The sequence below is a fragment of the Microtus ochrogaster genome, chromosome 10, assembly GCF_000317375.1.
Source record: "Microtus ochrogaster isolate Prairie Vole_2 chromosome 10, MicOch1.0, whole genome shotgun sequence".
NCBI lineage: Eukaryota > Metazoa > Chordata > Mammalia > Rodentia > Cricetidae > Microtus > Microtus ochrogaster.
The window spans coordinates 21540967-21567943 of NC_022016.1; the positions used below are offsets into that span (position 1 = coordinate 21540967).

The 26977-nt window shown below is 39.5% G+C and overlaps 1 protein-coding gene across 1 annotated transcript in view; it reads left to right on the plus strand.

Annotated features, from left to right (window-relative positions):
- Ccdc171 (coiled-coil domain containing 171) overlaps positions 1-26977 on the plus strand; it is a 351463-nt gene that overhangs the window by 263936 nt on the left and 60550 nt on the right. Inside the window, exon 24 of the mRNA XM_005352686.2 lies at positions 3843-3974. Within this exon, the coding sequence (XP_005352743.1) occupies positions 3843-3974 (132 nt within the window). The remainder of the gene's footprint in view (positions 1-3842; positions 3975-26977) is intronic.

Genomic DNA, 26977 nt, shown 5'->3' on the forward strand with positions numbered 1-26977 from the left:
ATCTATCTATCTATCTATCTATCTATCTATCTATCTATCTATCTATCTATCTATCTTCCATCCACTCACCTTCCCATCCATCCATCCATCCATCCATCCATCCATCCATCCATCCATCCATCCATCCATCCATTTTTTTAGACAGGGTTTCTTTGTGTAGCCCTGGCTGTCATGGAACTCTCTCTGTAGTCTAGCCTGGCCTTAAACTCACAGATCTACCTGCCCCTACCTCCCAAGTGTTGGGATTAAAGGTATCACTGCCTGGTTTGAAATTATAATTTAATCCATGAACATGTGACTGATTTTTAAATCCCAATTTATATTAAAATAGGAACTTCAAAAAGTGAACTCCTACTGGGTGGTGGTGGCACACAACTTTAATCTTAGCACTCGGGAGGCAGAGGCAGGTTGATGTGTGTTCGAGGCCAACCTAGTCTACAGGGCTAGTTCCATAATAGCCAGGACTGTTCCACAGAGAAACCCTGTCTCGAAAAAATGAATAAAGAAAACACCTCTCCCCCAAAAGAAAAATGAACTCCTTTTAGAAAAAATAGCTGTATTTTTCTAATTTTGTTCATAAATTTTTAGTAGTTAAGAGTTTGCTTTAGACTCTCTTTCTGGAAAAGAGTAATTCTGCATTCAGTGGGCAATGTTTCTAGGAAATGCCAAGGTCTCTCCTTTGAAAATGTCTCTTAGTTACTTGGCGTTGAGCCTTTTTGTTCCCTTGGGTGCAGATGCCATGGCCTGAGAGTCCTCTGTGCCATTCAGTCAGTTCCCCTTGTCTCCGGAAGTTCCCACAGCCTCTGACTGTTCTCACCCCGAGTCCTCTCTCCCTTGGGCCCTTCGCGCACCTCCTCCCCGGCACTGCTGTTGTCTGCCCTGTCCCGGTGTCAGTGACCATACCTTCTCAGCTGGATGGTTTCACTCCCTGCATGCATTAAGATAAAAGAAACCCTACACAATCCTTTTTCAAGATTTCTCTAAAAACTTTTCCTACAGCTATTTGAAGAACATTTTTAGACACCTTTCAAAGTTCCTGTATAATTCAAAAGTGGAGGAAAATCTCTCAGAATTTTAGTGGAAGTACTTGTGATGTGGTATCTGTGATTTGTCCTGGGCCTCTCAGTAGCACTGCCAACTTTCAGCAGAGTCCTTTTTGCCTAATTAGGAGTATTTCACATGAAAACAGGCCGGGCATGATAGCACAGTGCCTGTAGGCCCTCAGGATGGTGGAGCTTAGTCCTGAAACGCCAAGCTGGGGAACTGAAAGTATCCACATTTTAAATGCCAAGAGCCTCAGCTTCTGCCCAAAGGCTTTATTAGCGAATGTAAGATATGGCTCTCTGTTCGCTGCATGCCAAGCCTTTGTGGGTGCAGGCTAGTGTCCGATGCCACTTGGGTTAAAGATAACCCCATACTCGCACTGCAGTGGGCTGCACCTGCATTGCATGGTTCCCCCTCTTTGCCCATATTAGCAATCTGCTTTTGTACTTTGACATCTAGGAATTCCCTAGTGAATTTTGTCACAGAAAAAAGAGAATCATCAATATCGCAGTTAAACTTGACTTTCAAAGCTAATAGTATCTCATTTGGGGGCTCAAATTTAATAAATTTTCTTTGATTCTGGGTGAGTTTTTAAACATCAAACAATGAATTGGCCAGGGTGCAGTAAAATATTTAGATCTATTGACTATGGTTCAGAAGGGTAGAAGGCAAAACACTAGTGGTTTGATGTTGATAAATTCTCAGTACCTTAATCCACATTAATGTTTTCTTTTATCTGAGTGATCACTGGTGACAAAAAAGGAAGAGGAAAAAGTGTGTATACTGAAGAAATGTACAACCTGGAGCAGCTCTGTTTGTAAAATGTAGTTTATTTTGTCCTGCTAAGGAAGTTCAGTGCATTTTCATCAGGACAGAAGACTGTTGTTGGAGATAAACCACACATTGTGAATTAGGACTCCAGAGAGCATGTAATAGCCACTCTTCTGTGTGACATACCCCTCCTGCTGTGTTCGCAGCATTCCCTTGGACATTCACTCACTGATAGAAAATCTCGGGACTAGCTTGAGAAACAAGGATTCTTATTTTCATCCATATATTAGCATGGACAATTAAAGATGTCTTTGTCTGTTTATGGGTGTTTTCTGGTTTAATAAAAAACCTACAGAATATGACAGCCTGTGAGATGTTTGTATTTCTCATAACTGATTTATATGGTAATAAATAATTCTAACAGTTTTACAAGTTGCCCAAGTAGAATAGAAAAATGGAGAGTTTATTTATTTCATTGATTGATTGATTGAATTAGGCTATCTCTGTATAGTCCAAGCTGACCTTCATCTTGATATGTAGCCCAGGCTGACCCAAAACTTGTGATTCTCTTGCCTCAGCCTCTGTGTGCCAAGAATACAGGCATGAACTACAATGTTATAGCTGAGGCTGCTCAAATAAAGTAAGATATATAAGTGTGTTCATTTTGGCAGTTAACCTTATTTTTTATACTTCATACCATATTTGATGTATGTTTCTACATAAAAAACTGTAATATGGCTGTTAGATTGTGTGTGTGTGCACGTGTGTGTGATAGAGAGAGATAGCTTTGAGATGTTTGTGTGCGCACATGTGCGTGCAGAGGTAGCACATGTGTGCACAGGGGTATGGAAGCCAGAGATTGATGTCAGTATCTTCCTCTACTGCCCCCCCCCCCATTTTTTGGGATAGGATCTCTCGCTGATCCTGGAGCTCTGGATTGTTTGAACCGGGCGGCCAGAGAACCCCAGGACCACACCTGTGCCTACCTCCAGCATATACCTGGTTTTTACATGGATGCTGGGGAGCTCTTTAACCACTGAGCTGTCTCCCCAAATCATATAAGGTAGTTTTATAGTATTTGTTAAATATAGGATACCAAATAAAAAACATTCAAAGACCTACCCAAGGACACCAAAAGGTAGAAAATGTGTCTGTATAATGAAAACTCATCTTACTCAGCTGACTGACTAAAAGTGAGAACTTTATCTGAAATGCAAACTAGACTGTAGAATTCATAAGACTAAATACTGGGGTTTCTTTGTATTAGTCATGTGTGTGCTGGTTTGTCCAGAAGGTGGCAGTGTGATATCAACTGCCTGCAGGGCCTCTGAATTAGAACTCCATCTGGTCGCGCCTGTGTCCTTACCTTCCTGGATCCTTAAACTACAGTACAAATGCTACTGATTTGGTTCCAGTTATCTCACTTAGACGTTTTGTGACCAAGCCGGTTTCTATATGTTTATTGTTAAGACTTAAGTTTAATTAAGCCCTACAATTTTGTAAGTCTGGGAGGGCTAAAGAAACATCTTACTTGTGCATCGTGCATTTTTAAGTATCCTTTTGTGATGAGTGTGTTTGTTCTTATCCCAGAGTATGCATAGTGAAGTTTTTCTTTTAAAACCCAGTACCTAGTGACTATTGTGTATAACACACATGATCTAGCATCAGCTAAACACGCTTTTAGGAAAGTGATCATAGGGGATTGCAGCTTGCTTTTGATTTTGTTACCCCCCCCTTCTGAGTGGAATGGTGAAAGAATAATTCAAAGCGTCTTGATCAGAAGGCTCCTGCGCCTCTTCTCCCTCTTCATTTCAAGCAGAAGGATGCTTTTTCTTCTTAACATTCTCCCCCAGCACTCTGAATTAGAGATTTATTTGCAACGAAAAATCAATTAGTCCTAAATTTATTCATGGATTTCAGGTCCAGCGATCAATGCAAGTCCACTCAGTGGGCTCAAGGGGACCCAGTTCATCCCAGTTAATGTGTCTGAAGGGGAATTACCATTGATGCTGTTTTTTTCCCTTTAGGTCAGAGATCAGATCTCGCTGTCACGGACTGCAGCAAGCAGGAATGACTTCACCCTGCAGCTACCCAAACTACACCTGGAGACCTTTGCAATGGAGGGGCTCAAGGGTGGGCCAGAGGTTGTAGCATGCCAGGTCAGAGTCTAAATAACATTGTTTGCTACTGAAATATATAGAAAAATAAATTGTACAAATTGGAAGAGAATGAAAGCCTCAAACTATTGTGAATAATTTAGATGAGATGCAAATAAATGTTTTCTATCATATAGTATAAAAACATATTTCTTTAACGCCACAAATGGCCTATTAAAACAATGCAGAAAAGCATGTCACAAAGAAAAGTATGTGCTTATGTCTAAGTGCAATATTAAAGGACTACTTTCCTATCAGTGGAGGATGGTAAGAGATGAGGCTGCTGTCTTTTCAAGCTGATCACTATTTGTTGCTTTTGTTGTTTTAAAATAAGTTATTTCACATAAAAATTTTCAGGAGAGATATCTGGAAAAATTCCATGCTAATTCTAAAATGTATCCACCTTTTAATATCAGAAAAATTTAGAGCCCGACTGTATTTTGCATTAAAGAGTTCTTTACCTTTTAATATTTAGCTTCATTGAGCATTGCACTACAGTGTACAAACCGGGCCATTTCATTAAAGCTCAAAATATCAATTCTTGAAACCTTGGGTAACTTTAAACTTAATTCAGGAACTTATTGTCAAAATCATTCATTTTCAAATGTTGTGGCTGTCCTGTTCTAGCATGATTGCATTTTTGTGATCATATTCCTTAAGGTTTATGTTACATTGTAAGTTGGAAAAGACAAAATTCAGCACATGCTCTATTTTTCCTTTAGAGCCTAAAGCCTTCATTTGGAAATACTTATCAGTATTATGTGAGTTATAGGAAGCCCAATATTACAAAGGAGATTAACAGCTCTCTTGATTGCCCAATATATTTAAAAGCAAAATGGTTTTCTTTTTTAAACCCACTATTAGCATTTAAAAGTTTAGTTTTAATTTTGGACAAATATTGGTTTGTGTGGTCTGTGTTAACTTTTGCATCTAACTGGTTATTAGAGTCCAGGTCATCCTATGCAAATAAAAATGTCCGTTGCTTCTTTATCTAAAAATATAATTTTATAACTAGGCATAAAACATTTCTACTTTTTATAGGCTTTACCATTATTTAGGACAAGGTTAAATGTGTGCTTTAAATTTGATTATAAATATTTACAAATTTAGACTTGAATACAATATGAGCTGAAATTTTTTTTTAGTAAATGTAAAATAATTCTGTATTTGGCTATCTTGATTTGCTCTCACAGGCTTATTCTTGTCAAAATTTACAAATAAAGATTTCCCCTGAACTAGATCTTATTGATTTAAAGGAAACTTATTCTAGGAATGCTATTTTGAGGTTAAAAGCATTAATTCTCTATGGTTCTGATATATAGGAATAGCCAAAAAGAAGTGCAAGAAATTTATAGTTTAACTCTTCTAACAGTTGTACATGTTACCACATACCAAATGCTCAGGTAAGTTTTCATATGCTATCCACAGCACACATTGTGATTTACTAATATCAGGTAGTTAGAAAGTTGGAAAGACAATAAAATTTATGCTGCTGCTGCTGCTGACAGCTTCTGTTTCAGTTCCGTGTCCAGACCTTGTCAAGCCATTCGGTTTTCTAAAGCGACTGCCGGACTAGTGGCAGTGTCTTCATTTTAAAGTGGGGAACAACAACCATAGCAGGCCGTTCTCCTCAGATCCAAGTCTGGTAGATGGCAGAACAAATTTAAGTCTCAAAGTAGGTGACTGTGAAGCCAAAGTGCCCAGTCTGACACTGAGGGGTTAAACAGCCTGTGTAAGTGATGATAGTAAACCTTGGAAACATATTTTTATTCCATTTAGAAGATATTAATTATACATTTGTGTCGGTTATAGTTTATTGTATATTGTAGACAAATTTGCAGATACAGCTTTCCATTCAATAGCCAAATAAAATTTAGAATATACTTTTCAACTTTCTACAGGATAATGTGTATGTTCATTATAACTACATATTTTTAGGAATTCAGTATTTAAAACTTGTTAATTGGCACATAGTAATAGTGTGTGTTTATGGAGTACAGTATTTTCCATGCATATGTGCAATATGTAGCAGTAGGTGACAATCAAATGGAGGGAGTTAGGGCACGTCTTCACTTCAGACGTTATTATTGGTGTCGGGAGCGTTCAGAATCCCTTCTTCTATAATTTGGAACTACATAGCAAACGGCTCGAAACCACACCCACTGCACTGTGCAGCATAACTCTGGCACCCGCCCTCCTAGCCTCTCAGCTTCCCCTGAAAGCATCTCATTAACGTCCACACATGAATGAGAACATGGAGCTTTGGGTGTCTGTGCCCAGCTTGCTTCACTGACCGTAATGGTCTTCAAGTTCATCTGTGTCACCAGAACATTAATCCTTTCTACTTATGTGTATTATTATTGCCAAGATATTACTTTATATTGATTAATAATATTCCAACCTGTATATATCTACACTGTTAATCCATTCGTATGTTATATACCCTCGGGTTGACTCCATGTCTTTACTTGTGAATACTGCTAGGGAAGAGTGAGGATACAGGTATGTTCTTCAGGTACTAATGTGGAAGTGCTAGCCTTTTGTCCCAGCGTCTCTTATTTTCAAAGTGAATTGCACCCATTTTACAGGCCGGTGTTAACAGTGAGTGAGGCAGTGGATGTAGAGTGGCAGCAGAAAGCCCCGAGAGAGTGGAGGGAACAATGGGCTCACTCCACTGCTGCCCGGGGTTTATCTCTTCTCTTTCTAGGGTGGTAGTTCGGGACCTTTCCTTCATTCTTTCTTCAGAAGTTTAAGTACTTTATCAAGTACAGCTCACTTTAACTTCCTGTTTACTTTTCCAGGGAGGTCATGTGCTCAGTGAAACCTCTTGTCTAAGTGCCTATGGCAAGTTTAAAACTGTGTTTTAATATTCCAATTAATAGCCTTTTAAGCTGTCACTGTAATGCCAAGAAAAATTAAACTGCCCAGACCAAAGCTTTAACTAAAATGGCCAGTGTGACTCCAGAGGACTTCGTAATGAAAGCCGTGCTGCTCAGACTATGTAAAGATAGTACCTGACTTTTATCTTACATCCAAAGTATGTTTTTAAAGTAATTTTGATCTGTAATGCTGTTAATATCTAGCAAATATTGACAAGTGACCAATAAATATTTGTATTCATTAGCATTCAGCTCGGCAGTAAACACTGCAGTAGCCCGCTCGTGACATGTTTGCTGTGTGCAGCAGACCCTCCAGGTCTGCTCAGAGTCTGCGATTCAGTTTCACTTTTACTACTGTGTCCTAGCCTGATGCCCAGAAGCAATCGGTTCTGTTTTACAAAGGACTAAACTATCCACTGAGATGATGTAAGATATCAACAGACCAGACATCTAATGACTGGGGTAACCAGGGCATTCTGCTCTTAACTGTGGCCCTTTACTTTCTGCAAAGCATGGGTCACTGGGTTGTGTTTGTATTTTAAGATGACAAAGAGAGAGAAAGAATGAAACTAGGGTTTTTCTATAAAATACAATTTCATTCAGGTAGAAAATAGAAATCCAGAAGAGGATTAGCTAAATATGACTTGTCTATTTTAGCCTCTTCTTCTCCAAAAACAAGAGTAGCAGTTCCCAGCTCAACACTGATGTGACGGTTAAATGGGCTCATCCAGCCCAACTACAGGGTAGGAACAGACACGCTGTAAATGCTGAGATTTTGTCAGAGCTCCACATGCATGACAGCTTCCAGAGGTCGGGAACAGCCTTGTTCCTGACTGCAGCCCGAGAGCTCTGAGCAGAGGGGGCTCAAGTACACATGGGCGAAGGATTTCAAAAGCCACACTTCTCTGAGAATCTTCCAATCTGTTGAGTCAAAGTGTTTTAAGACTTGGTGCATAATAAACTATACCTCTGGAAACGTAGTATATTTTATAAATATGTGTTTAAGAGAACTTCATTAGAGAGCCTTCATTTGAAAGCACTTACTTACAAAGACTTTAAACAACACAGGCTTTCCTGTGGATGCAGTGAGCCTTGCTCACTGTTTTTGTTCTATGCTCTAATCATGACTTTTGGGGTACCATCATTTTTACATTTATAGTCGTTATTAGATCTATCGATTTCTTTGAGCTATTTTTGTATTGCTATTGATAAGTTATAAATAATTTTCTGGAGGAAATATTTTAACTTTTTATTTGAAAAAGGGTGAAGTAAATAGTATCCGTACCTAAACCGTCTGAGAATAAAAGCACCAGCAATCATCTGTAGCAGACTTTTCCACACGCTTTCTTGGAACACGTAGTGCTGCAGCCTTCTAATTGCCCTGCCAGAAACTTATACATTTTTGGCATTCTTAGAAATTAAGAGATGTTAGACAATGTCATTTATAAGACTGTACTATCTTGATATTTTTCTCTTCATGTCATCCCATCTGCAGAGAACTATTATCTTTTTAAACATGAAAATGAGCCACTTGGAGTGAAAATCTTGTTAAATATAACAAGCATTACTTTTTAAAGTAAAAGTATATCTGATTAAAAATATTATTACTCTGGCTCATTAGTTTTATAACATATAGTGTATTATTATGACAGTATCGTCTTCCTTGGTATGTGGTGACATTTGTCTCAAAAATGTAACTTGTCAGAAAACTTGCTAACATTAAAAATTGGATATTTTTAAAAGATATGAAAGCTGTACATAATCGACAAAAAAATCATACCCCCACTGAGTCTTAAAGGAAATTAAGATCATCTAAAATTTGGCATCCAGACAGCAAGAGCTAACCTTTGCATATCTTTCTTGTTATTTTTAGCCGTAACTACAAGCTCATAAGCAAGTATTATTTATTTATAATGTATTTCCATATTTAAATAATAACTAGGTCATACATACTGTTTTGTAAGTATTGTCTTTAACCCAGTAATACATGGTTATCTTTTTTTTGGGGGGGGTGTATCAGTTTTACAGGACAGCATGCTACCCTTTCTCTTTTAATTTTTCTGTTTTATTTCAAATGATGTGTCATGATAAGGTATTTTTCTTTAACTCCATTGATGCAATGTTGTCTTGGACACCAATAGCCAGAAACTGTCTGGTAAAAGCTGCTAAGTTTGTGCTTTAAGAAATATTTAATGCATGCGATATTTCACATCTCACTGTATGTGCTGTTGTTTGGGTCAGAACTGTGACCTTTCATCTCTCCTGGAAGAAGAGAAGTGACACATGAAGGTAGAGAATGGAACTGCAGAAGCTTCTGTGGCAGTTCTGCAGACTCTCCCAGGCCCATGCTTGCTGGGCATGCGCACACTGAATTGTGTCGTCCGTGGCAACAGTGGGGTATCAGTGGCCTGAGCTAACACTAAACTAACTTTTAAATGGGTATGATTTACAAAGTAATCTTCCTAATTTTTCAATTTTATTTTTTTGAGGAAGACATACTTAGAAAGGAAGTAAAGCCTTGGTATTAAAGGGAATTTGAAGAGGCCGTGTGCCTCCGCTGTGGAGCTGACTCAAGCCTTCCTTCTGAACACAGGTTGCAGGTAGCAGGGATTTTCATTTGTATACCTACTGTCCTTCCCATGGGACACAGCTTTATTTGGAAAGAATAAACATGGAGTATCCTTCTCTGGGTGCCAACAGTGCAACTGGGCTTTGGTCCCACAGTCACCATTTCCCAGAGCTCTTAGCGCTTCCCTCTTCCAGCACATCAGTGTTTTCTTCTGTGAAATGGAGTCCCATGGTGCATTTTGGGATGACTGTGAGGAGCATGTGGCACATTTGAAATAGTGTTTCTTAATATTTGGTTCATGTTCCTGGGTCAGGTATAAGATACATTGGTATCGAGCTATGATTAAGATGCTCTTGCCAGATGTAAGCAAACAAACCAACTCTGCAGAAGCTGGAAGCAGTGAGGCTGCAGGTCTCTGTTCATCACCGAATGTGCTAAAACATCATGTTAATTAGGACGGTAGCTTCTTAACAGATGACATTTGGAAAGGATAAAAGTGTTGCGTTTCTAAGGAGGAAGGCATCAAGGTATTACAGAGAACATGTAGGGAACCAGAACAACGGGCTGACGTCCATCAGCATCCCGAGCATCCACTCCCACCTCTGGAAGGGTGATGGAGCTGTCTTGCTTTGGCTCACAGGACTGGGAGAAGGTCGATGAGACGATGTGCATGTGAAGGTGTTTTCCACATCAGGAAGGGCTGTGTGAACTGCGGCTTTGTTGGAGTGGGCTGTGAAGATCAGGAATACTGACCTAAGTGCATTGAGGAATATTTTAGTGATTTGACTCTTACCAGTTTTTGATGGAGGATGTGTACATCTGCCTTCAGAAGAATAAAATACTAAGAATTGCAGTGTTTTGTTCCAGTGTACTTTAAAATCATTGCCAAGGTGGAGGTGGAGGATGCTCACCATACACTTCTGTCTTAATTAGGAGATTTTCAGCCATTATTACTCTTTTTGTATTTTCCTTTAAACCCCTTTTGTTACTGTGATTGCATTATTTACATTTTTTGTTTGGACTTCACATTCCAACTCTGTGGAAGTATGGTGATATTTGTCTATGTGTAAAATATTTGATAAGCACTTATCAAAAAAGAAAAGTGACAAAACAAAGAGTACAGATTTTTTTTTTATGTTACACTTTTCAGTTGTAGGCAGCCCCAATAGAAAAAGTGATGTAGGATGCAATTATTGTCATTAATGCAAAAAGGCAAAAGCTAAATCCTAAACTTGATCTTTTCTCTCTTTTCTCATTTTTGAAGCCAGTTTTAAGCACAAGCGTAACCTTGCTAGCTATCACTTTTTGTGGCTTATTATTAAGAGACTGGAGCCTGTGAGCACTTGAACTTTCAAGTGCTACAGCCAGAATTGCTATTCATGTTATCTTCCTGTTTGATGGACTGCCTAGGTGAAGACCTGAGCGGGAAGGGTTATCTGCAAATTGAGTGAGTTTATTATGGCTTAGTGATTTGCTGATTGATTTCATTTGCTGTCAGTTAAGGCTCTTTTAATGTCAGTTTTCTTTGCATAATGCCTTGAAATAAAGACTGATGAAGTTCTTCAGATTGATGGCGCTTATATAAACTGACCCTGATTTGCCCTGTTCTCCATGACAATTTAAGTGACAGTAGTTAGAGGAAAATATAGCAGTGAATATGCAACTTAAGGATTAAGGGAGGTGCAGTAAATCATTCGGCCTAAAACTCCATACAAAAGTCATTTCTTTCATGATTCCACAGATGCCTTATGTTTCCTGAAGTAGGTTAGCACTCAAATATATTTTAACATGTTATTATGTATATGTATGTATTTGAATTGAAGAGGAAAACTTATGTGGTCCTGAGTCTTCTCATATTGGTAAATCTTCTCTTTACTTGTTAAACGAGGAGTTGCCAGAATCATAGCTTAAATATTTATTTTGAATTCATACATGCAAAAGAATAAAATTGGAGCTGAGAGCTCAGTTACTAAAGCCCTTGCAAGAAGACCCCAAGTTTGATCTTCTTTCCCACATAAAACAGTTGGGCTTGGATATACATACTTTTTTTTATTAATTAATTTTTTAATTTATTTTACATTACTGACCACAGTTTACTCTCCCACCTCTCCTCCTGTTCCCTCTACCCTAGCATTCCACCTACCCCTCCCCATCCTTTCCTCCTATGTCTCCATTCAGAAAGGGTCAGACCTACTATGGGCATAACCACATCAAGTTGGGACAGGACCAAGCTCCTCCCCCTGGTATGTAGGCTGGACAAGGCATCCCAACAACTTGTAATCATAGCACTGGGGAGACAGAAGCAAATGGATCCCTGAGCCTCCACATGCTTAAGCACCCACAAATACAAACATGTAAAAAGAATAAAGAATAAAATGGACCTTTATCTTATGCCATAGGCAAAACCAACTCAAAGGGTTTTCATACATTAAAATTTAAAACTCCTAGAAGAAAAGTTGTAGTAAAAAAGGAGTAACGCTCTTTGATATTAGTTCAGGTAGTTACGTTTTGAGGATGTGCCAAAATCATAGACAACAACAGTAAAAATAAATTCGTGGGACTTTATTAAAGAAAAAGATTCCTAGGGGCTGGAGAGATGATGCAATGGTTCAGAGCATTTCCTGCTCTTGAAGAGGACCTGAGTTCAGTTCCCAGCACCTGCATGGTAACTCACAGCTGCCTGTAACTCCAGTTCCAGGATCTGAATCCCTTTCTGACCTTCACACCTGGCGCACATACATGCATGCATACATACTTGCATCTAAACACTCATATATATATGGAATAAATCTTTAAATCATATCGACTCTCATCTCTTCCCTCCACCCCTGCACACAGTTGTATCTAACTAACATGTGGCTGATTCTGAGACCGTTGTTTCTTCTACAGCCTTCTTGTGTCTGTCTCCGTGCTCTGATGAATACTTGAAACGATTTTCAATGAGAGCAGGTGTCTTTTGGGTAGCTTTTGGTAGATTGCTTGCCTAGCAAGTACAAAGCTTCAAGTTCTGTGTCTTGTACCATATAAATCCGGTTGGGTGGCACAGGCACCCAAGAGTTGCACACAGGAGAATTAGCGGTTTGAGGTCATCTTTGGCTACTTATTGTGGTCAAGGCCAGCTAGAGATACATGAGATCCTGTCTCAAAAATGTTGTCTCTCTTTTAGTGGTAAGATTCTTCATTATGTTCAGGTATTGTAGCCCGGATTCATCCATCATAAAGCATTCCGTTAGGTATATTACCTAAATGTGCTTAGAATCCATTGGTCATAGTTGTTTAGAACTAGCATCTTTCACTAGAGGTAACATTCTGAAAGTGAAATTCTAACATTTCTTGTATTTATTAGCTAGACTTCTTCTAGGGAGGACTTTGTCCCCTCATCTTTCTTGTTACCCTGAGATGACACAAATGCTGAATTATAAAATAAATAAATTTTTAAAAAATTTCTGCAAAGAAAACCTATCATCAAAATGGAAAGGCAATGTGTGCAATGGGAAAGAAATTTACAAACCTGTATATGAAAAGATATTAATGTTCAAAATACACAAGAAACTCATAGAACTGTGTAGCAAAAACCTGGTGACCCAACTTAATAATGTCCAAAAACCCCTCAATGGACATTTTCCCAGAGAACACATACTGTGGCTAATAAATGTATGAAAAATTGTTCAGTGTCACTAATCAGGGGATTAATAAAAACAGCACCATAATGACCCATTCCTTACAACTTTCAAGATGACTATTATCAAAAAGTCAAAATTGATTAGGAATAGAAGGAATACATCTCAACACAATAAAGACAATATGCTATAGCCCAGGAATCAAAATTAAGGAACCCCATTAAGCAAAATGGGGTATGTGTGTGGGGAACATTGAAGTATTTTATTAAATCAGGAATAAGAGAAAGATGTCTAGTTTTTACACTCATACTCAATAGAGTTTGGAAATCTTAGATACATCAGTAGGACAAGAGATGGAAACAGGGATGCAGATAGGAAAGGAAGAAATGGAAGAATTGTAGTCATGAGGAAACAGGCCCCAGACACCGAGGAGGTGAGTTGTGAAATGTAAGCCAAGCTCATGGGAAAAGCCAGGCATGGCAGCACCTACTTGTAATCCCATTGGTGGAGAAGAAAAAGGGTCCCTAGGACTAGGTGCACAGTGGGCCTAGCAGTTTCTGAGCTCTAGGTCAATAGAGTCCCTGCCTCAAATCTGTTCATTTGAAGTGACACAAGGCTGAACTCTGGATTCCACAGGTGTATGCACACACACGAGCTTATCCACAGGCACACACACACATATTCATTTAATTTAAAAGTAAAAATAAAAAGATTTCTAATAACTTGTTTTCTTAATAACTTCCTTTAAAAATAACAGCACTCACACTTGAACTAAACAGTACTAGACAGTGAATCCTCTTAGTTTTAGACAGTGGGAATTGGGTATGAATAAGTCTGGGCCAAAGTTTAGGTGACTCATGCCCTCGACCTGTTTCCCACCATTCCTTGTCCTCCATCCCACCCCCAGGGTCTGAGCTGGAGTACAGGACAGGAAAACACACTGCTCAGTTCCAAAGTGAGGTAGATGGGCTGCGGAGACTTGTAGAATGTGCTTCTTGCTGCACCCCATGCCTTTTTGGGGACTCACTTGAACTTGCCCCTTCTGGTCACTGGGGAAAGAAAGGCACTTTTGTGGGAAGCAGGTGCCCTGTAGCTCAGGCTCTTCCTTAACAAGTGATCATCCTGTCTTAGTCTCCCAAATCTGGGATTTCAGGCACGTACCCCAGGCTGCTTTGAAGAAATACTCCTTTAATTTGAGTGGTTGTATTAGTACATTAATTAGCAATTAGGCGCATTTCTTTATATATATTTGCTATTTATTTTGAGTAGCATTAAAAATGGTTTTCACTTATTCTGTACAGTGTGTCTTGATCATATTCCTTCCTCTCCAGCTCCTCCCACATTCTCCCTCACCTCCCTACCACCCATCATCACATTCTCATCCTATGTTTCTTGGTCACTCTGAGTCCTTGTTAAAACAAGAAAACATAGCACACCAAGTCCAGTTTGTGTTGCCCAACTGCTACTGGGCCCTATGTCCGCACCTGAATGTAGTTGATAGACTAGGGTCACTCTGTTGAAGAATACTGACTTTCCATCTCTCATCAGCAATCAGATGCTGACAGTTCCTCATTAGGGGTGGGGCTTCATGCCCAGCTTCCCTCCTCTCCTCCATGCAGGGATTTCTGTCTGGCTTGAGCTTGGCCTTGTGCATGCTGTCACTGCCACTGTGTGTTCATAAATGCATTTACCCTATTGTTCCTCGAAGGCACTTTCTTTGAAGTCATCCACTACCTCTGGCTTGTAACAATCTTTCTGCCCCCCTTCCACTTAGATCCCCAAGCCTTGAGGGGAGGGGTATCTATTTAGGACTGAGTATTCTGATATTTCGTTGGTTTTTTTTTTTTTGGCATATTGACCAATGTGGGATTCTGTGTTAACTATGCTCTATTGCAAGAAGAGGCTTCTTTGCTGAGCGTTGAGTGTTCACTAATCTATGATTTTAACAGTAAGTCATTAGGAGTCATTACTATGTTCATTTAACAGAATAACAGTAGTAAGTTTTCCCCCTAGGGCCTTTGACTTATTTATCCAACAGGCTCATGGGCACATTGATGGTGTTAGGTTGCAAGCCTTAAATGCAATAAAAAAAGTGATTAGTCACACCCATAACATTTATGCCACTATTGCACTAGTGACTATATCTTACCAAACAGAATTTACAGCTAGGTGAGATTGATGATTGCTTTTCTCCTCTGGTAGTGTTCATAGCACCTTCCAGACAATAAAAGCTAGATAATATGGATGAAACTTCCAATTCAGTATAAGCTAAATTTATTCATGTTCTGAGACTCACTTATAAGTAGAGGAGAGTGTATGAGAAGAGATAAGTAACATAAAAGGCCTTATGAACAAGCCTCATGGAAACTGCTGTAGAGGTTGTGTGTATGTGTGTGTGCACATGTGTGCACTTGTGTATGTGTGTGTGTGTGTGTGCTGTTTCAGTGGACTTACCCTTTAAAGGGGAGGGGATAGTACCCCAACTATATGCCATGTGCTACCAAAAAACCTCTGTACCAATGGGTTACCTCTTTTTGAATTTCTGGCCAATAGGGTCCCATAGACCTCTCAAATATTATAAGCTTCTACAGTATTATTGGTTGCAGTCCAGAACTTGATGGTAAGACCATATTAGTTGATATATAGCAAACACATTTAAACGATATAAATATTATATCAGATATTTAATCATGAACTATGAAATGGTTTATTGCAATTTTGCTTAATGTGTGAATTTGCATATACTCCACTGAAACATATTCCTGTAAGATGATTGTGTATATCAAGTCCAGATGATATATTTTGTTTTAAGACAGGACTTATTTTCATCACTCAGGCCTACAACCTCGCATTAAAAATTATAAATGTCAGACACTCTCAAAACTATATAGGCAAAATATCTGAATAATTACACTGCATAAAATGTGATGATAAAGATTCTTGAATTAGTCCTTTTCAGATTTTACTCCACAACTAATGCTGGCCAGGTGTCCAAGCTTTTAATGAGAATGTGCCCCATCTCCTGATGATGACATTGTTTACTATGTGGTGTATTTTCATGTTCCCAAACTCTGAGAAGTCTTGAATGATGGAGGACACTGGCTGTAAGGACTTTGGACAAGGAATCATAGGAAGGGAACTTGGGCTCCAAAATAGACTCCACATTGTGACGTTATTGCTTCAACCTCCACTGAACTACAGTGGTTTTGTTGATAATGTAAACTCTTCCATCCCATGCATCATGAGCTTACATGGGATTTTACATCAGTCTTACTGTGTTTTTCTTTCACAGTGTACAGAAAGCAAATGTGTTGCTTTAGTTGGGGATCAGAAATACCTTAGAACCAATATATCCTCAAACCAAAATGGTCATGTGTTAATTTATTTCTAAATAGCTAAAAGAAAGAATTTTGAAGTTTAAAGGAGTCTAGGTAAGGGGTTTCTTTCAGACCTTCGATGACTCAAAGGTAGCTGCATCAGTGAAAAGCCCACCCCAGCATGAATGGCAAATCACAAAAGCTGTATCCTTGAAGGCAACGTGATTGTTTGGAGAGTCCTTCACCCCCCGCAGCTGTCAGTGCCTAAATAACCTTGAGGAAGGGCCTATCAAGCCTTGTAAGTTTTAGGAACTTCGTGAGCATTATCAGTTTCATTTACTTCTTGACTCAGTCTCCCCACTTTCTCTAAAGGAGAAGTGTCTATGCTTTCTGGCCTCTTTATTTTATATGTCTGCCTTCACCCCAAATCTTCATGAGCCTCCATCGTTCCCTTAACATCTTGCTTCACAATTAACTCAAGAAAGCTTCTGTCATGACTGAGGGAACAGCTCCCCTCTCCTCTTCCGTCCTGTTGCTCTCACCCTCCCTGATGTTGCTCTCACCCTCCCTGATGTTGCTCTCACCCTCCCTGATGTTGCTCTCACCCTCCCTGATGTACTTTCCTACAGAGCAATACTCTGTTACTGTATGTCTCACAAGTGTGCCAGGTTAGCAAGACTTTGGCTGACTAAAGCACTTTATTTTTAGCACCTAGAACATAATGGGTACTCGAAGATTGTGTACAGATAGAGATTACCCATGCTGTCACAGAAAACAGGCTGTGTTCGGGTTTGTGTGTGCTTTATTTAGTGTAATCAGGAAGTGTCCTTGTGAGTGAGTCATGTAAATCACCCCACACAGGTGTCTGTTACTTAGTAAGAGTGGAAGAACAAGGTATATGATCTCCAAGGAGCAGACTTTTAGTTGTCAAAAGCTTATGTGGCATTTCTCTTTATCATCACTATGTGTTATGATTTTGACATTGGAACAGGTTTAACTACCTGAATTCCAGATCACACCATTACAATGGAACAAACCTTCTCTTATATACTTTTTTTTTTTTTGAGACAGCATTTCTCTGTAGCTTTTGGAGGCTGTCCTGGAGCTAGCTCTTGTAGATCAGGCTGGCCTCATACTCACAGAGGTCCACCTGCCTCTGCCTCCTGAGTGCTGGGATTAAAGGCGTGCGCCACCACCACCTGGTTCTCTTACATACTTTACACGGTGTGCCTTATCCATATGCTATTGAAATCCCAAACAATTTTCATAATCTCCATTGTAAAATGCCTGATTCTGTCAAAGTGTGGCAGTTCCTTAAAAATGGTGACTATAGTAATTTCAAGAGCTAACATAATAAAGTTAGGTTTCTTCATTATACATTGCAATTCTGTGTCACCCACTAGCTACACCATTCTCAACTTATCACATTCTATTAACAACACATTAATAAGCTCACTGGCAACATATACCTTATCTATATAATTAGCATTTTGTAGATACCTGAAGTTTGAAGTTCCCAAACCAAGGTAATTTATTATGATTGTTGTGTTGAGGCTGTAGCTCCTATTGATCTGGCAGTATCTTCTGAGAAACACACTACTCTGAATTTTCCAAGATTATTATGTTTTTCATTGCTTTGTGTCTATATGCAATGGTTTCCAGTAGGAACTTTACCCCCAGTCTTCAATTATTCTTCAGTTCCTCTCTGTACTCATGTAGGAATTCAACATGTGACTTCTCTTCTATATGTCATTATCCCTTTAGTTCTCCATTGTGTTAACCCCAACATAGTAAGAGCAGTAATCACCATCAGTCTAGCATCTTCACTCAGCCTTAAAATTGCCTTGATTCAATTCTGATTTGAATTTGGGTTGATTTGAATTTGAAAAGGGGTTGGTTTTATTTTTGGCACATTTAAGTTGTATATGCCATGGTTGAGTAGAAGCCAAAAAAAAAATTAGGGTCTAAACAAGATAAAAAGAAAACATCGTTCTAAAAACGATCTAAAATTCTAAAAACGTTCTAAAATCTGCTGTGAAAGTATTCTGCAACTCTGCTGAACATGGTTCCCCACGAAGCCCTTCTCAGACCTGAAGAGCTACTGTATCTGCATCCTTCCAAGAGGGTGCCAGTAGAAAGCTTGAGTGATGAGATAAGCAAGCCTGCTGCCGTTTCAAATGCCAAAAGAGGAAATGAACTTGGATTCATGACTTACTTTCACATATATGTGAGTATATATGTGTATTTATGTTTGTCCATATGTATATATGTGGAAACTAATCAAAATACAGTTGAAATGATACTAGTTCCATGACATGTTTGCGTGGAGAAGTGATACATTAATTGTTACGAATGTTTCTTAAATGTCTGTCACAAAATAAATGGCATTACCAGGAAAACATCATCTTAAGTTATTTTTAAGTGAAAACTTTATTATAAAGAACTTAAAAATAAACACTGCAAAAGTGAAATTAACCCGACCCAAAGTCTGTATACCTCAGCGAACTTTTATATGGCTAGAATAGCCACTCTCTGAAGCTGTGAAACTTCACACTGAATTTACGCTTCTTGTGCACTTAGTCCACCACCCAAAACCTTTTGTCCATCTTTGCTTGCAAGTGTTCATTGCAAAGAGTCATTGTTCTGGTCGAGCCTCTGGTTTCTGCCACACTAGTGTGCTGCTTCCTCACCGGGGCTCCTCTTGCATATCCCATTGTTGCCTTGTGTTATGAAGATCTGTAGAACAGGCCCCTTCATGTGCTTTGGCAGATCATGGATGGGGTGGCTCAACTTATAACCCTGGTTCTGGGCCTGGGTAGCTGTAGGGTTGGTTAGCCCGCTAGCTCTCACTTGCCCTCACCACCAGGGTGAGTTCTCCAGCACAGTGTTGGAAAGTTTACCACTTGCAGCAGTGAGCAAGGGGCAGGTCCAGGTCTCCTGCTTTTGTGCCCTCAGGGTTGGCTCTCCTATACTTACAACATAAGTGCCAAATCTACTGTACCCCAGGCGAGGTTGACCAGTAGTGAGGGGGCTACTCTTCTGAGTCCTGCAGCTAGTGAAGGGCAGGAATATTTCTCCCACTCTTAAGACCCAGCTCTCCCACCAGCCATAGGTGGCAGGGGCAGGCACGAGGGCATCTCTCCGCTGCTTACACTACCATATGGAAGATGAGAGGTGGGGGCCAGATCTCCCACACTCACTTTCTTGGACTTCTTTACCTGTGCCCCCATTAGTAGAATCAACCTGCTGTGCTGCCCAGATGAGGTGCAGGGCCCACTTTCTGAAGTGTTGCAGCTGGTAAGGAGGAGGGTCAGCTCCCTTGCCCACCACAGGTGGCAGAGGGAAGGGGAGAGAGCATCTTCTCCTCACTCTCACTACCACCTGGAATATGACGGAGGTGTGGCCACCTATTCCATCCTCACACCCTTAGGGTGAGCTCACGCACACCTCCCCATCCATACCCCCACATGACAGATGCATAGTGGGGACATCTTTCCCATGCTCACAACTTTGGGGCTGGGGAGGTGCAGGGCCTGTTCTCCCAAGGACTACAGCTGGTGAGAGGCAGGGGAAGCTCACCTGCTCTTATGACATCAGGGCCTGCATTCCTACCTGCCTCAGGTATAGGGAGTGGGGTGTGGGGAGGGCATCTCTCCCCTGTCCATGCCACCATATGGCAAATAAGAGGTTGGACCAGATCTTCCACACTCACTTTCTCGGGTTGGCTCACCCCTGGCTGCCATCAACAAGGTCGGTCAGCTCTGCTGTGCTGCCCAGATGAGGTACAGGGCTCACTTTCCTGAGTGTTCCAGCTGATAAAGGGAGGGTCAGCTCCCTCACCAGCTAGCTAGAGGTTGTAGGTGTGAGTTGGGGAGGGCATCTTTCCCTTGCTTCCATTACCATACTGCAGATGATGGAAGTAGTACCAGCTATGTATTTCTATTTTTGACTCATTCCAGATGTCAACAAATTTGATATTAAGTTACGTTACCATCGTGAGATGGTTTTCCTTAGGGATGGTATCATAAATACTGTCTATTTTCAGTGAAAAGTTTTGTTGCAGGAAATAACTATAGATTAGAGTTTAGATGTTTCTTTAGAAAGAATTTATTTTACTATTTTTAAAAATATATTTAAAATATCTTACCTCTGTCTAATACTGATACTCCTCAGAAACATTTAATCTTTGATGATCTAATACACTATTTTTCCTAATTTGATATAGTTATTGCCATAGCTAATATTTACTTGAGTGTATGTATAGCATTTACTTGTAAGCATAGTATAGTTAAATCTTTTAATGTATTAATTGTCATTTAATTTACATAAATTCTTTAAAAATAGTAATTATTTTGTGGAAAATAATTATATTTAATACATGTAGTGTATTTGGCATGTTTGTTTTACCTGGTGCCTTTTAGAACATAGAATGAAAAATATTTATAAATTTTGGTGAAATGTTAAAGGTTTTTGTTTCCCAGTTACTCAACAGTGTGACAAAATGTTCAATTTTAGGATATTTTTCACTGATTTTTCTCTTATCATCAGGGCTCTAGTGATTACATTTTCTCTGATGCTCAGTTTTGAAGTCTGACTGCTACATAATCTGGAGGAAGCACATAATATAGGAAACACTTTCCTTAAAATGAAAACATGGTGTCCTGGCTAGCTTTTTGTCAAGTTGATACAAGTTTCAGTTATCTGGGGAAAAGAACATATTTTTTTTGGTTAATGATTGATATGAAAGGGCCCTGCACACTGAGTGTGGTACCATCCCTGGGCAAGTGGACCTGGATGGTATAAGAAGGCAGGCTGAGCAAGTCACGAGAAGGAAGCCAGTAAGCAGCCTTCTTCCACAGCTTCTACTTAGTTTCTGTTTCCAGGTTCCTGCCTTCATCCTCTGTCCTGACATCCCTCAGTTATAGATTATGGCCTGAGAATTCTGAGATTAACCAAATCCTTTCCAAGTAATTTTTGGTCATGCTGTTTATCACAGCAGTGGAAAAGTAACAGAGGGGTATTTTGCATGTTTGGCTTCTCTCATCTTGCTAGTGTCAGTTGTTAATACTACGTTTTATCTCTAAATCAATTTTTAGAGATGTTTTAGAAATGTTCCCCTGTTTCTAAAATAGCTATGCGAACCCCTCTGAGGTACAGACTCTATTGTATCTGCTAAGTGCCTGGGGTGAAGGGTGATGTAGGACACTCAGGTCCTGGGCATGCTGTACGTGGTCTTGTGCTCTGTCTTTTCCAAGTGTGAAACAGTGGTGACTCAATATGGAAATAGAGTGTGTATTGAGAGTGTCAGCTTCAGAGGACTGGCCGGGGTCATGAGATGCTTGTTCCTGAGGTGGGATTTCCTCTGTATGCTGTGAGTACCATTGATAAATAAAGAAACTGCTTTGGGCCTATTGCAGAGCTATAAGGGAACAGAGATAGGTGGGGAAAACTAAACTGAATACTGGGAGAAGGGAGGGGGAGTCAGAGAGAAGCCATGTAGCCCCACCAGAGACTAACACCAGAACTTTAGCTGATAAGTGACAGCCACGTGGCAATATACAGATGAATAGAAATGGGTTAAATTAATATGTAAGAGTTAGCCAATAAGAAGCTAGAGCTAATGGGCCAAGTAGTGTTTTAAATAATATGATTTCTGTGTGATTATTTTGGTTCTGGGTATCTGGGATGAACAAGCAGCCTCCACCTACAAATTGCCATGCCAATGCGGTGGGCTAAATTCATGTAAAACCTGAGAGGGCTTGGAAAGGAATTCTTGACACTAAAAAAACAAAGTTTAGCTGCATTTATTTTCCCCAATGGGCTTTGCTTGCTGGTGGCACACTGCGGCTCCTTTAAGAGAGCTTTTCTTGATTCAGTGGTAGCAGGAAAAAAAGCAACAGTTTTGATACGCCTGCTTTCTGGGCCGTGCTGCAGGTGCCAACTCTGACTCTTTCTGTAGATCCTGCTATGGAGCACTTCAATGGGGTTTGTGGGTCCAGGTGCTTGTATACCCCCTTGGGAAAGCATCTGAAACCATGCCTGAAGCTCAGTGCTCCCTGCCTGGGCAGGTGGTGGGATTAGGACTGCTAGGAGTGCACAGGCAGGAGAGCATGGCAGATTCCCACCACCATACACAGAGATATTTCCAGGCAGCACAATGCTCTGCATGGCAGATTTAGCTATTACTCAGATAAAAAGGGTTTAGGTGCTGCATGCTCATTCTCAGAGTTAAAGTGCTGAGCATAGCTCCTACCTACCAGAGCTGGCAGTACTTGTACCTCCACCATTTTGAAAGTGGAGAAAGGTAGAGCCAGCACCAGAGCTGCTGCAACCAAGCTGCTCACCATTTTAAAAGCTCTTCAAGACAGTAAAGAATTTCAGATACACAATGGGACAGATTCAGAAAAAAAAGACCTCTGCATGAGTTGCAGTGTTAGATAAATGTACATAGGCTTGGGAGAGAGAAGAAAAAGGATACAGACAGTTATAAAAAGAAGCAAATGGTTTTAAAAAAAGATAAAGTCTTTAAAGAGACAGAGTACAGGCAGTCATAGATTAAAGGAGTAAAGATAATAAAATAAATATTAAAAAGTAATAGAGAAAGAATAATAAGCCATGTAACAATGGAAAATTCACAGAGAGTCTGGATTGTGTATATTATTGTGTTTTCTTTGAAAATTTTGACTGTGAAGGAGCTCAGTACAGAGAGGCACCATGAACATCCCCCAAAAATTACATCGCCCAATAAACAGCAGGAAAATGTTTGGACAGAACTATGCCCATATTTCCAAATATTATCTATAACTGTTTGTTTTTATTTAAAGGGGAATATGCTATAGAGATTTGCTTTGATATGGATCTTGCTCTATTGATACAAATTTAAGATCAATTTTGTTATGTTTGTATATGTGTTTCTGCACTTGATTAAAGTATTGTGTTTATGTAGCTCACTTAAAATGTAATGTATATCTAAGAAATATAGATTAATAGATAATCATCTGATAACAGTCAAGCTTGTAGTCATGTTGGTTAGATTTTCTAGAGGAAAAGATATGTATTTCAGATGGATAGGCATTCTTCAAACCTTTCAAAGACTACAGAGTATGGCATTTAAAATATTTAAGAATTTAGGACTTTTCATGACAATGAAACACATCTGCTCCTGGTAGCACCAGTCTACTTCAAAAGGAAGATGGGCATTGAAGAGGCTCCTTATGGAGTTGGTTAGCCATTTGAGCAAAAAACTGCTCTTTCCTGGACTGCTTGATAAACTGGACGTGCAGCCTGGACTGCTTGATAAACTGGACGTGCAGGACCGCAGAAAAATGACTGCTGAACTTGCCTAAAGATGAGAGATGGTTCTTCAGAATTCCTACTTCATGAAAGAGTCTGCTAGACATTCTGAAGGACACAGAAGAAAGGGACTGACAAACTGCCAATAGAGGCGGAACTGTCTTTGAAATTTCCTGTTTTGTGGAAAAGTCTGCTGGATACTTTGGGCCTGTAGATTGAAGATGGATAACCTAATGGTACAGAAGAACTTTGGGTGACTGTCCAGGCAGCGAGATGTTTCTGTCATTCCTAGAGTTTTGTAAGTTACTTACAATGTACTTCCTGTATACTTAGATAATATCATATCCTTCTGGAGTCTTTGATGGAGTTGAAGAATTTATAGTTATAGTTTTCCTTAGTTATGATAAAAGATAAAGTAGATATAAATATTGTAACTGTAATTCTTGCTTGATATATGTTTTTTATATGTATTTTTACTATTTTAAAGTTAAAACCTTCCTTTTTTATTTAAACAGAAAAGGGAGGGTGATGTGTGATTTCCCTCTGTATGCTGTGATTACATTGATAAATAAAGGAACTGCTTTGGGTTTATAGAAGAGCTATAGGGGAACAGAGCTAGGTGCGGGAGACTAAACTGAATGCTAGGAAAAAGGAGGTGGAGTCAGAGAGAAGCCATGTAGCCCCACCAAAGACAGATGCCAGAACTTTAGCCGGTAAGTGACAGCCACATGGCAATATACAGATTAATAGAAATGTGTTATTTAATATGTAAGAGTTAGCCAATAAGAAGCTAGAGATAATGGGCCAAGCAGTGATTTAAATGATATGGTTTCTATGTGATTATTTTGGTTCTGGGTGGCTGGCACAGACAGGCAGCCTCTACCTACACGTTCCTTGTTCCCTCCACCCCGCATTAATTTGGATTATTATTTTTGTCTTATGCCAATGGGGCACCTTTGTCTTTGTCAAGGAACTTACTGTTCACTGGCATCCTGTGCCATATTTTTTGGTTCATTTGAGATCTTGGGTCAAACCCCAAACCCTATGCAAGTTGGAGGAACTGTTTTCTAAGGCCTTAAATGTTTTGTGTTTGTAAAATGAGATTTGTAGGATCTCATATTATCTATTCATGTTACATTTGAGAATTCAGGAAGTACTTTCTACAAATTTAGATAGCAGGATTGCTTTTAAAATATTGAACTGGACCTCTGCTGGAGCAGGCCCAAGTAAGTGACCTCCTCAAGACCAGACCCAAGTGAGTGACCTCTGCAGGACCAGGCCTGAGACAATGACCTCGATGGAACCATGCCCAGGCCAGTGACCTCTGCAGCAGCAGGGTCAAGCTAGGGATATCCACAGGAGCAGGCCCAAGCTGCAGCCTCCATGGGAGCAGGCCCAAACAACATTTAGGATTGCAGAATGACCTCTGGGAGTGCCAAGCAACCTCTGGGAATGCTGAGTGACCTCTGGGGGTGACTGGAACTGTGGCCTCCACTCCACCATGAGGAGCAATCTGAGCCACTGGTACCTGGAAGAATGATCATCAGAGACACGGCCCCAGTTACAAAAATTGGAGGAAAAGATGGGTAGACAAGGTAAGAACATACTCAACACCACAAAGAGCAACACAACACCAACAAAAACTAGTGACTGTAAAACAGCAAGACTTGAACATGATACAGATGAAACAGAAGAAAATGACCAAAAAATAACTTTAGGAAGATGTTTGAGGCCCTTGAAATGAAAAATTCTCTCAAAGAAATGGAGGAAAAGACAAACAAAAAATTGGAACAAATCAACACATCTCTTAAAGAAAGCCAAGAAAAAGCAATCAAACAGGTGAAAGAAAGAATTCAACTTGAAAACTGAAATAGAGACCATAATGCAAACAGAATTTGAGGGAATTCTGGGAAGGGAAAATATGGGAAAATGATCTGCAAGCATAAACAGCAGAATACAAGAGATGAAAGAGAGAATCTCAAGTATCTCAAGTGTTGGAGATACAATAGAGGAAATAATTCATTGGTCAAAGAAAATGTTAAATCTAACAAAAGCTTAACACAAATCCAGGAAATATGGGACACCATGAAAGGACCAAACCTAAGAAAAGTATGGGTAGAAGAAAGAGAAGTCCATCTCAAAAGCACAGAAAATGTATTCAGCAAAATCATAGAAGAAAACTTTCACAACCTAAAGAAAGATATGTATATGAAAATAAAAGAAGCTTACAGAACATATAGAATAAAGAAAAAATGTTTAGAGTTGCAAAGTACAAGTTTGCATTCCCACCAGCAATGGATGAGTGTGCCCCTGTACTCCACAAAATTGGAAAACTTAAAGGAAATGGACAATTTTCTGAGTAAATATCACTTACCAAAATTAAATCAAGATCAAATAAGCAAATTAAGTAGACCTATAACTGCTAAAGAAATAGGAACAGTCATCAAAAGTCTCCCAACCAAGCAAAGCCCAGGATCTGATGGTTTCAGTGTGGAATTCTACAGGATTCTCAAAGAAGAACTAATACCAATGCTCTTCAAATTGTTCCACACAATAGAAACAGAAGGAACATTGCCAAACTCTCTTTATGAGGCTGCAATTACCCTGATACCCAAACCACACAAAGACATTACTAAGAAAGAGAATTACAGACCAATCTCACTCATGAACATTGATGCAAAAATACTCAGTAAAATACTGGCAAACTAAACCCAAGAACACATCAGAACCATCATCCACCATGATCAAGTCGGCTTCATCCCACAGATGCAGGGATAGTTCAACATAGGAAAATCTGTCAATGTAATCCACCATATAAACAAACTGAAAAATAAAACTCCTCATGATCATCTCATTAGATACTGAAAATGCCTCTGACAAAATACAACATCCCTTCATGATAAAGGTCTTGGAGAGAACAGGGATACAAGGAGCATACCTAACCATAATAAAGGCAATATACAGCAAGCTAACAGCCAACATCAAACTAAATGGAGAGAAACTCAAAGCGATTTCACTGAAATCAGGAACAAGACAAGGTTGTCCACTCTCTCCATCTCTATTCAATATAGTAGTTGAGGTTCTAGGTAGAGCAATAAGACAACAAAAAGAGATCAAGGGGATACAAATCAGAAAAGAAGTCAAATTCTCACTATTTGCTGATGATATGATAATTTACATAAGTGACCTCAAAAGTTCCTCCAAGGAACTTTTACAACTCATAAACACCTTCAGTGGTGTAGCAGGATACAAGATTAACTAGAAAAAAAATCTTTTACACAGATGATAAATGGGCTGAGAAAGAAATCAGAGAAACATCACCCTTCAC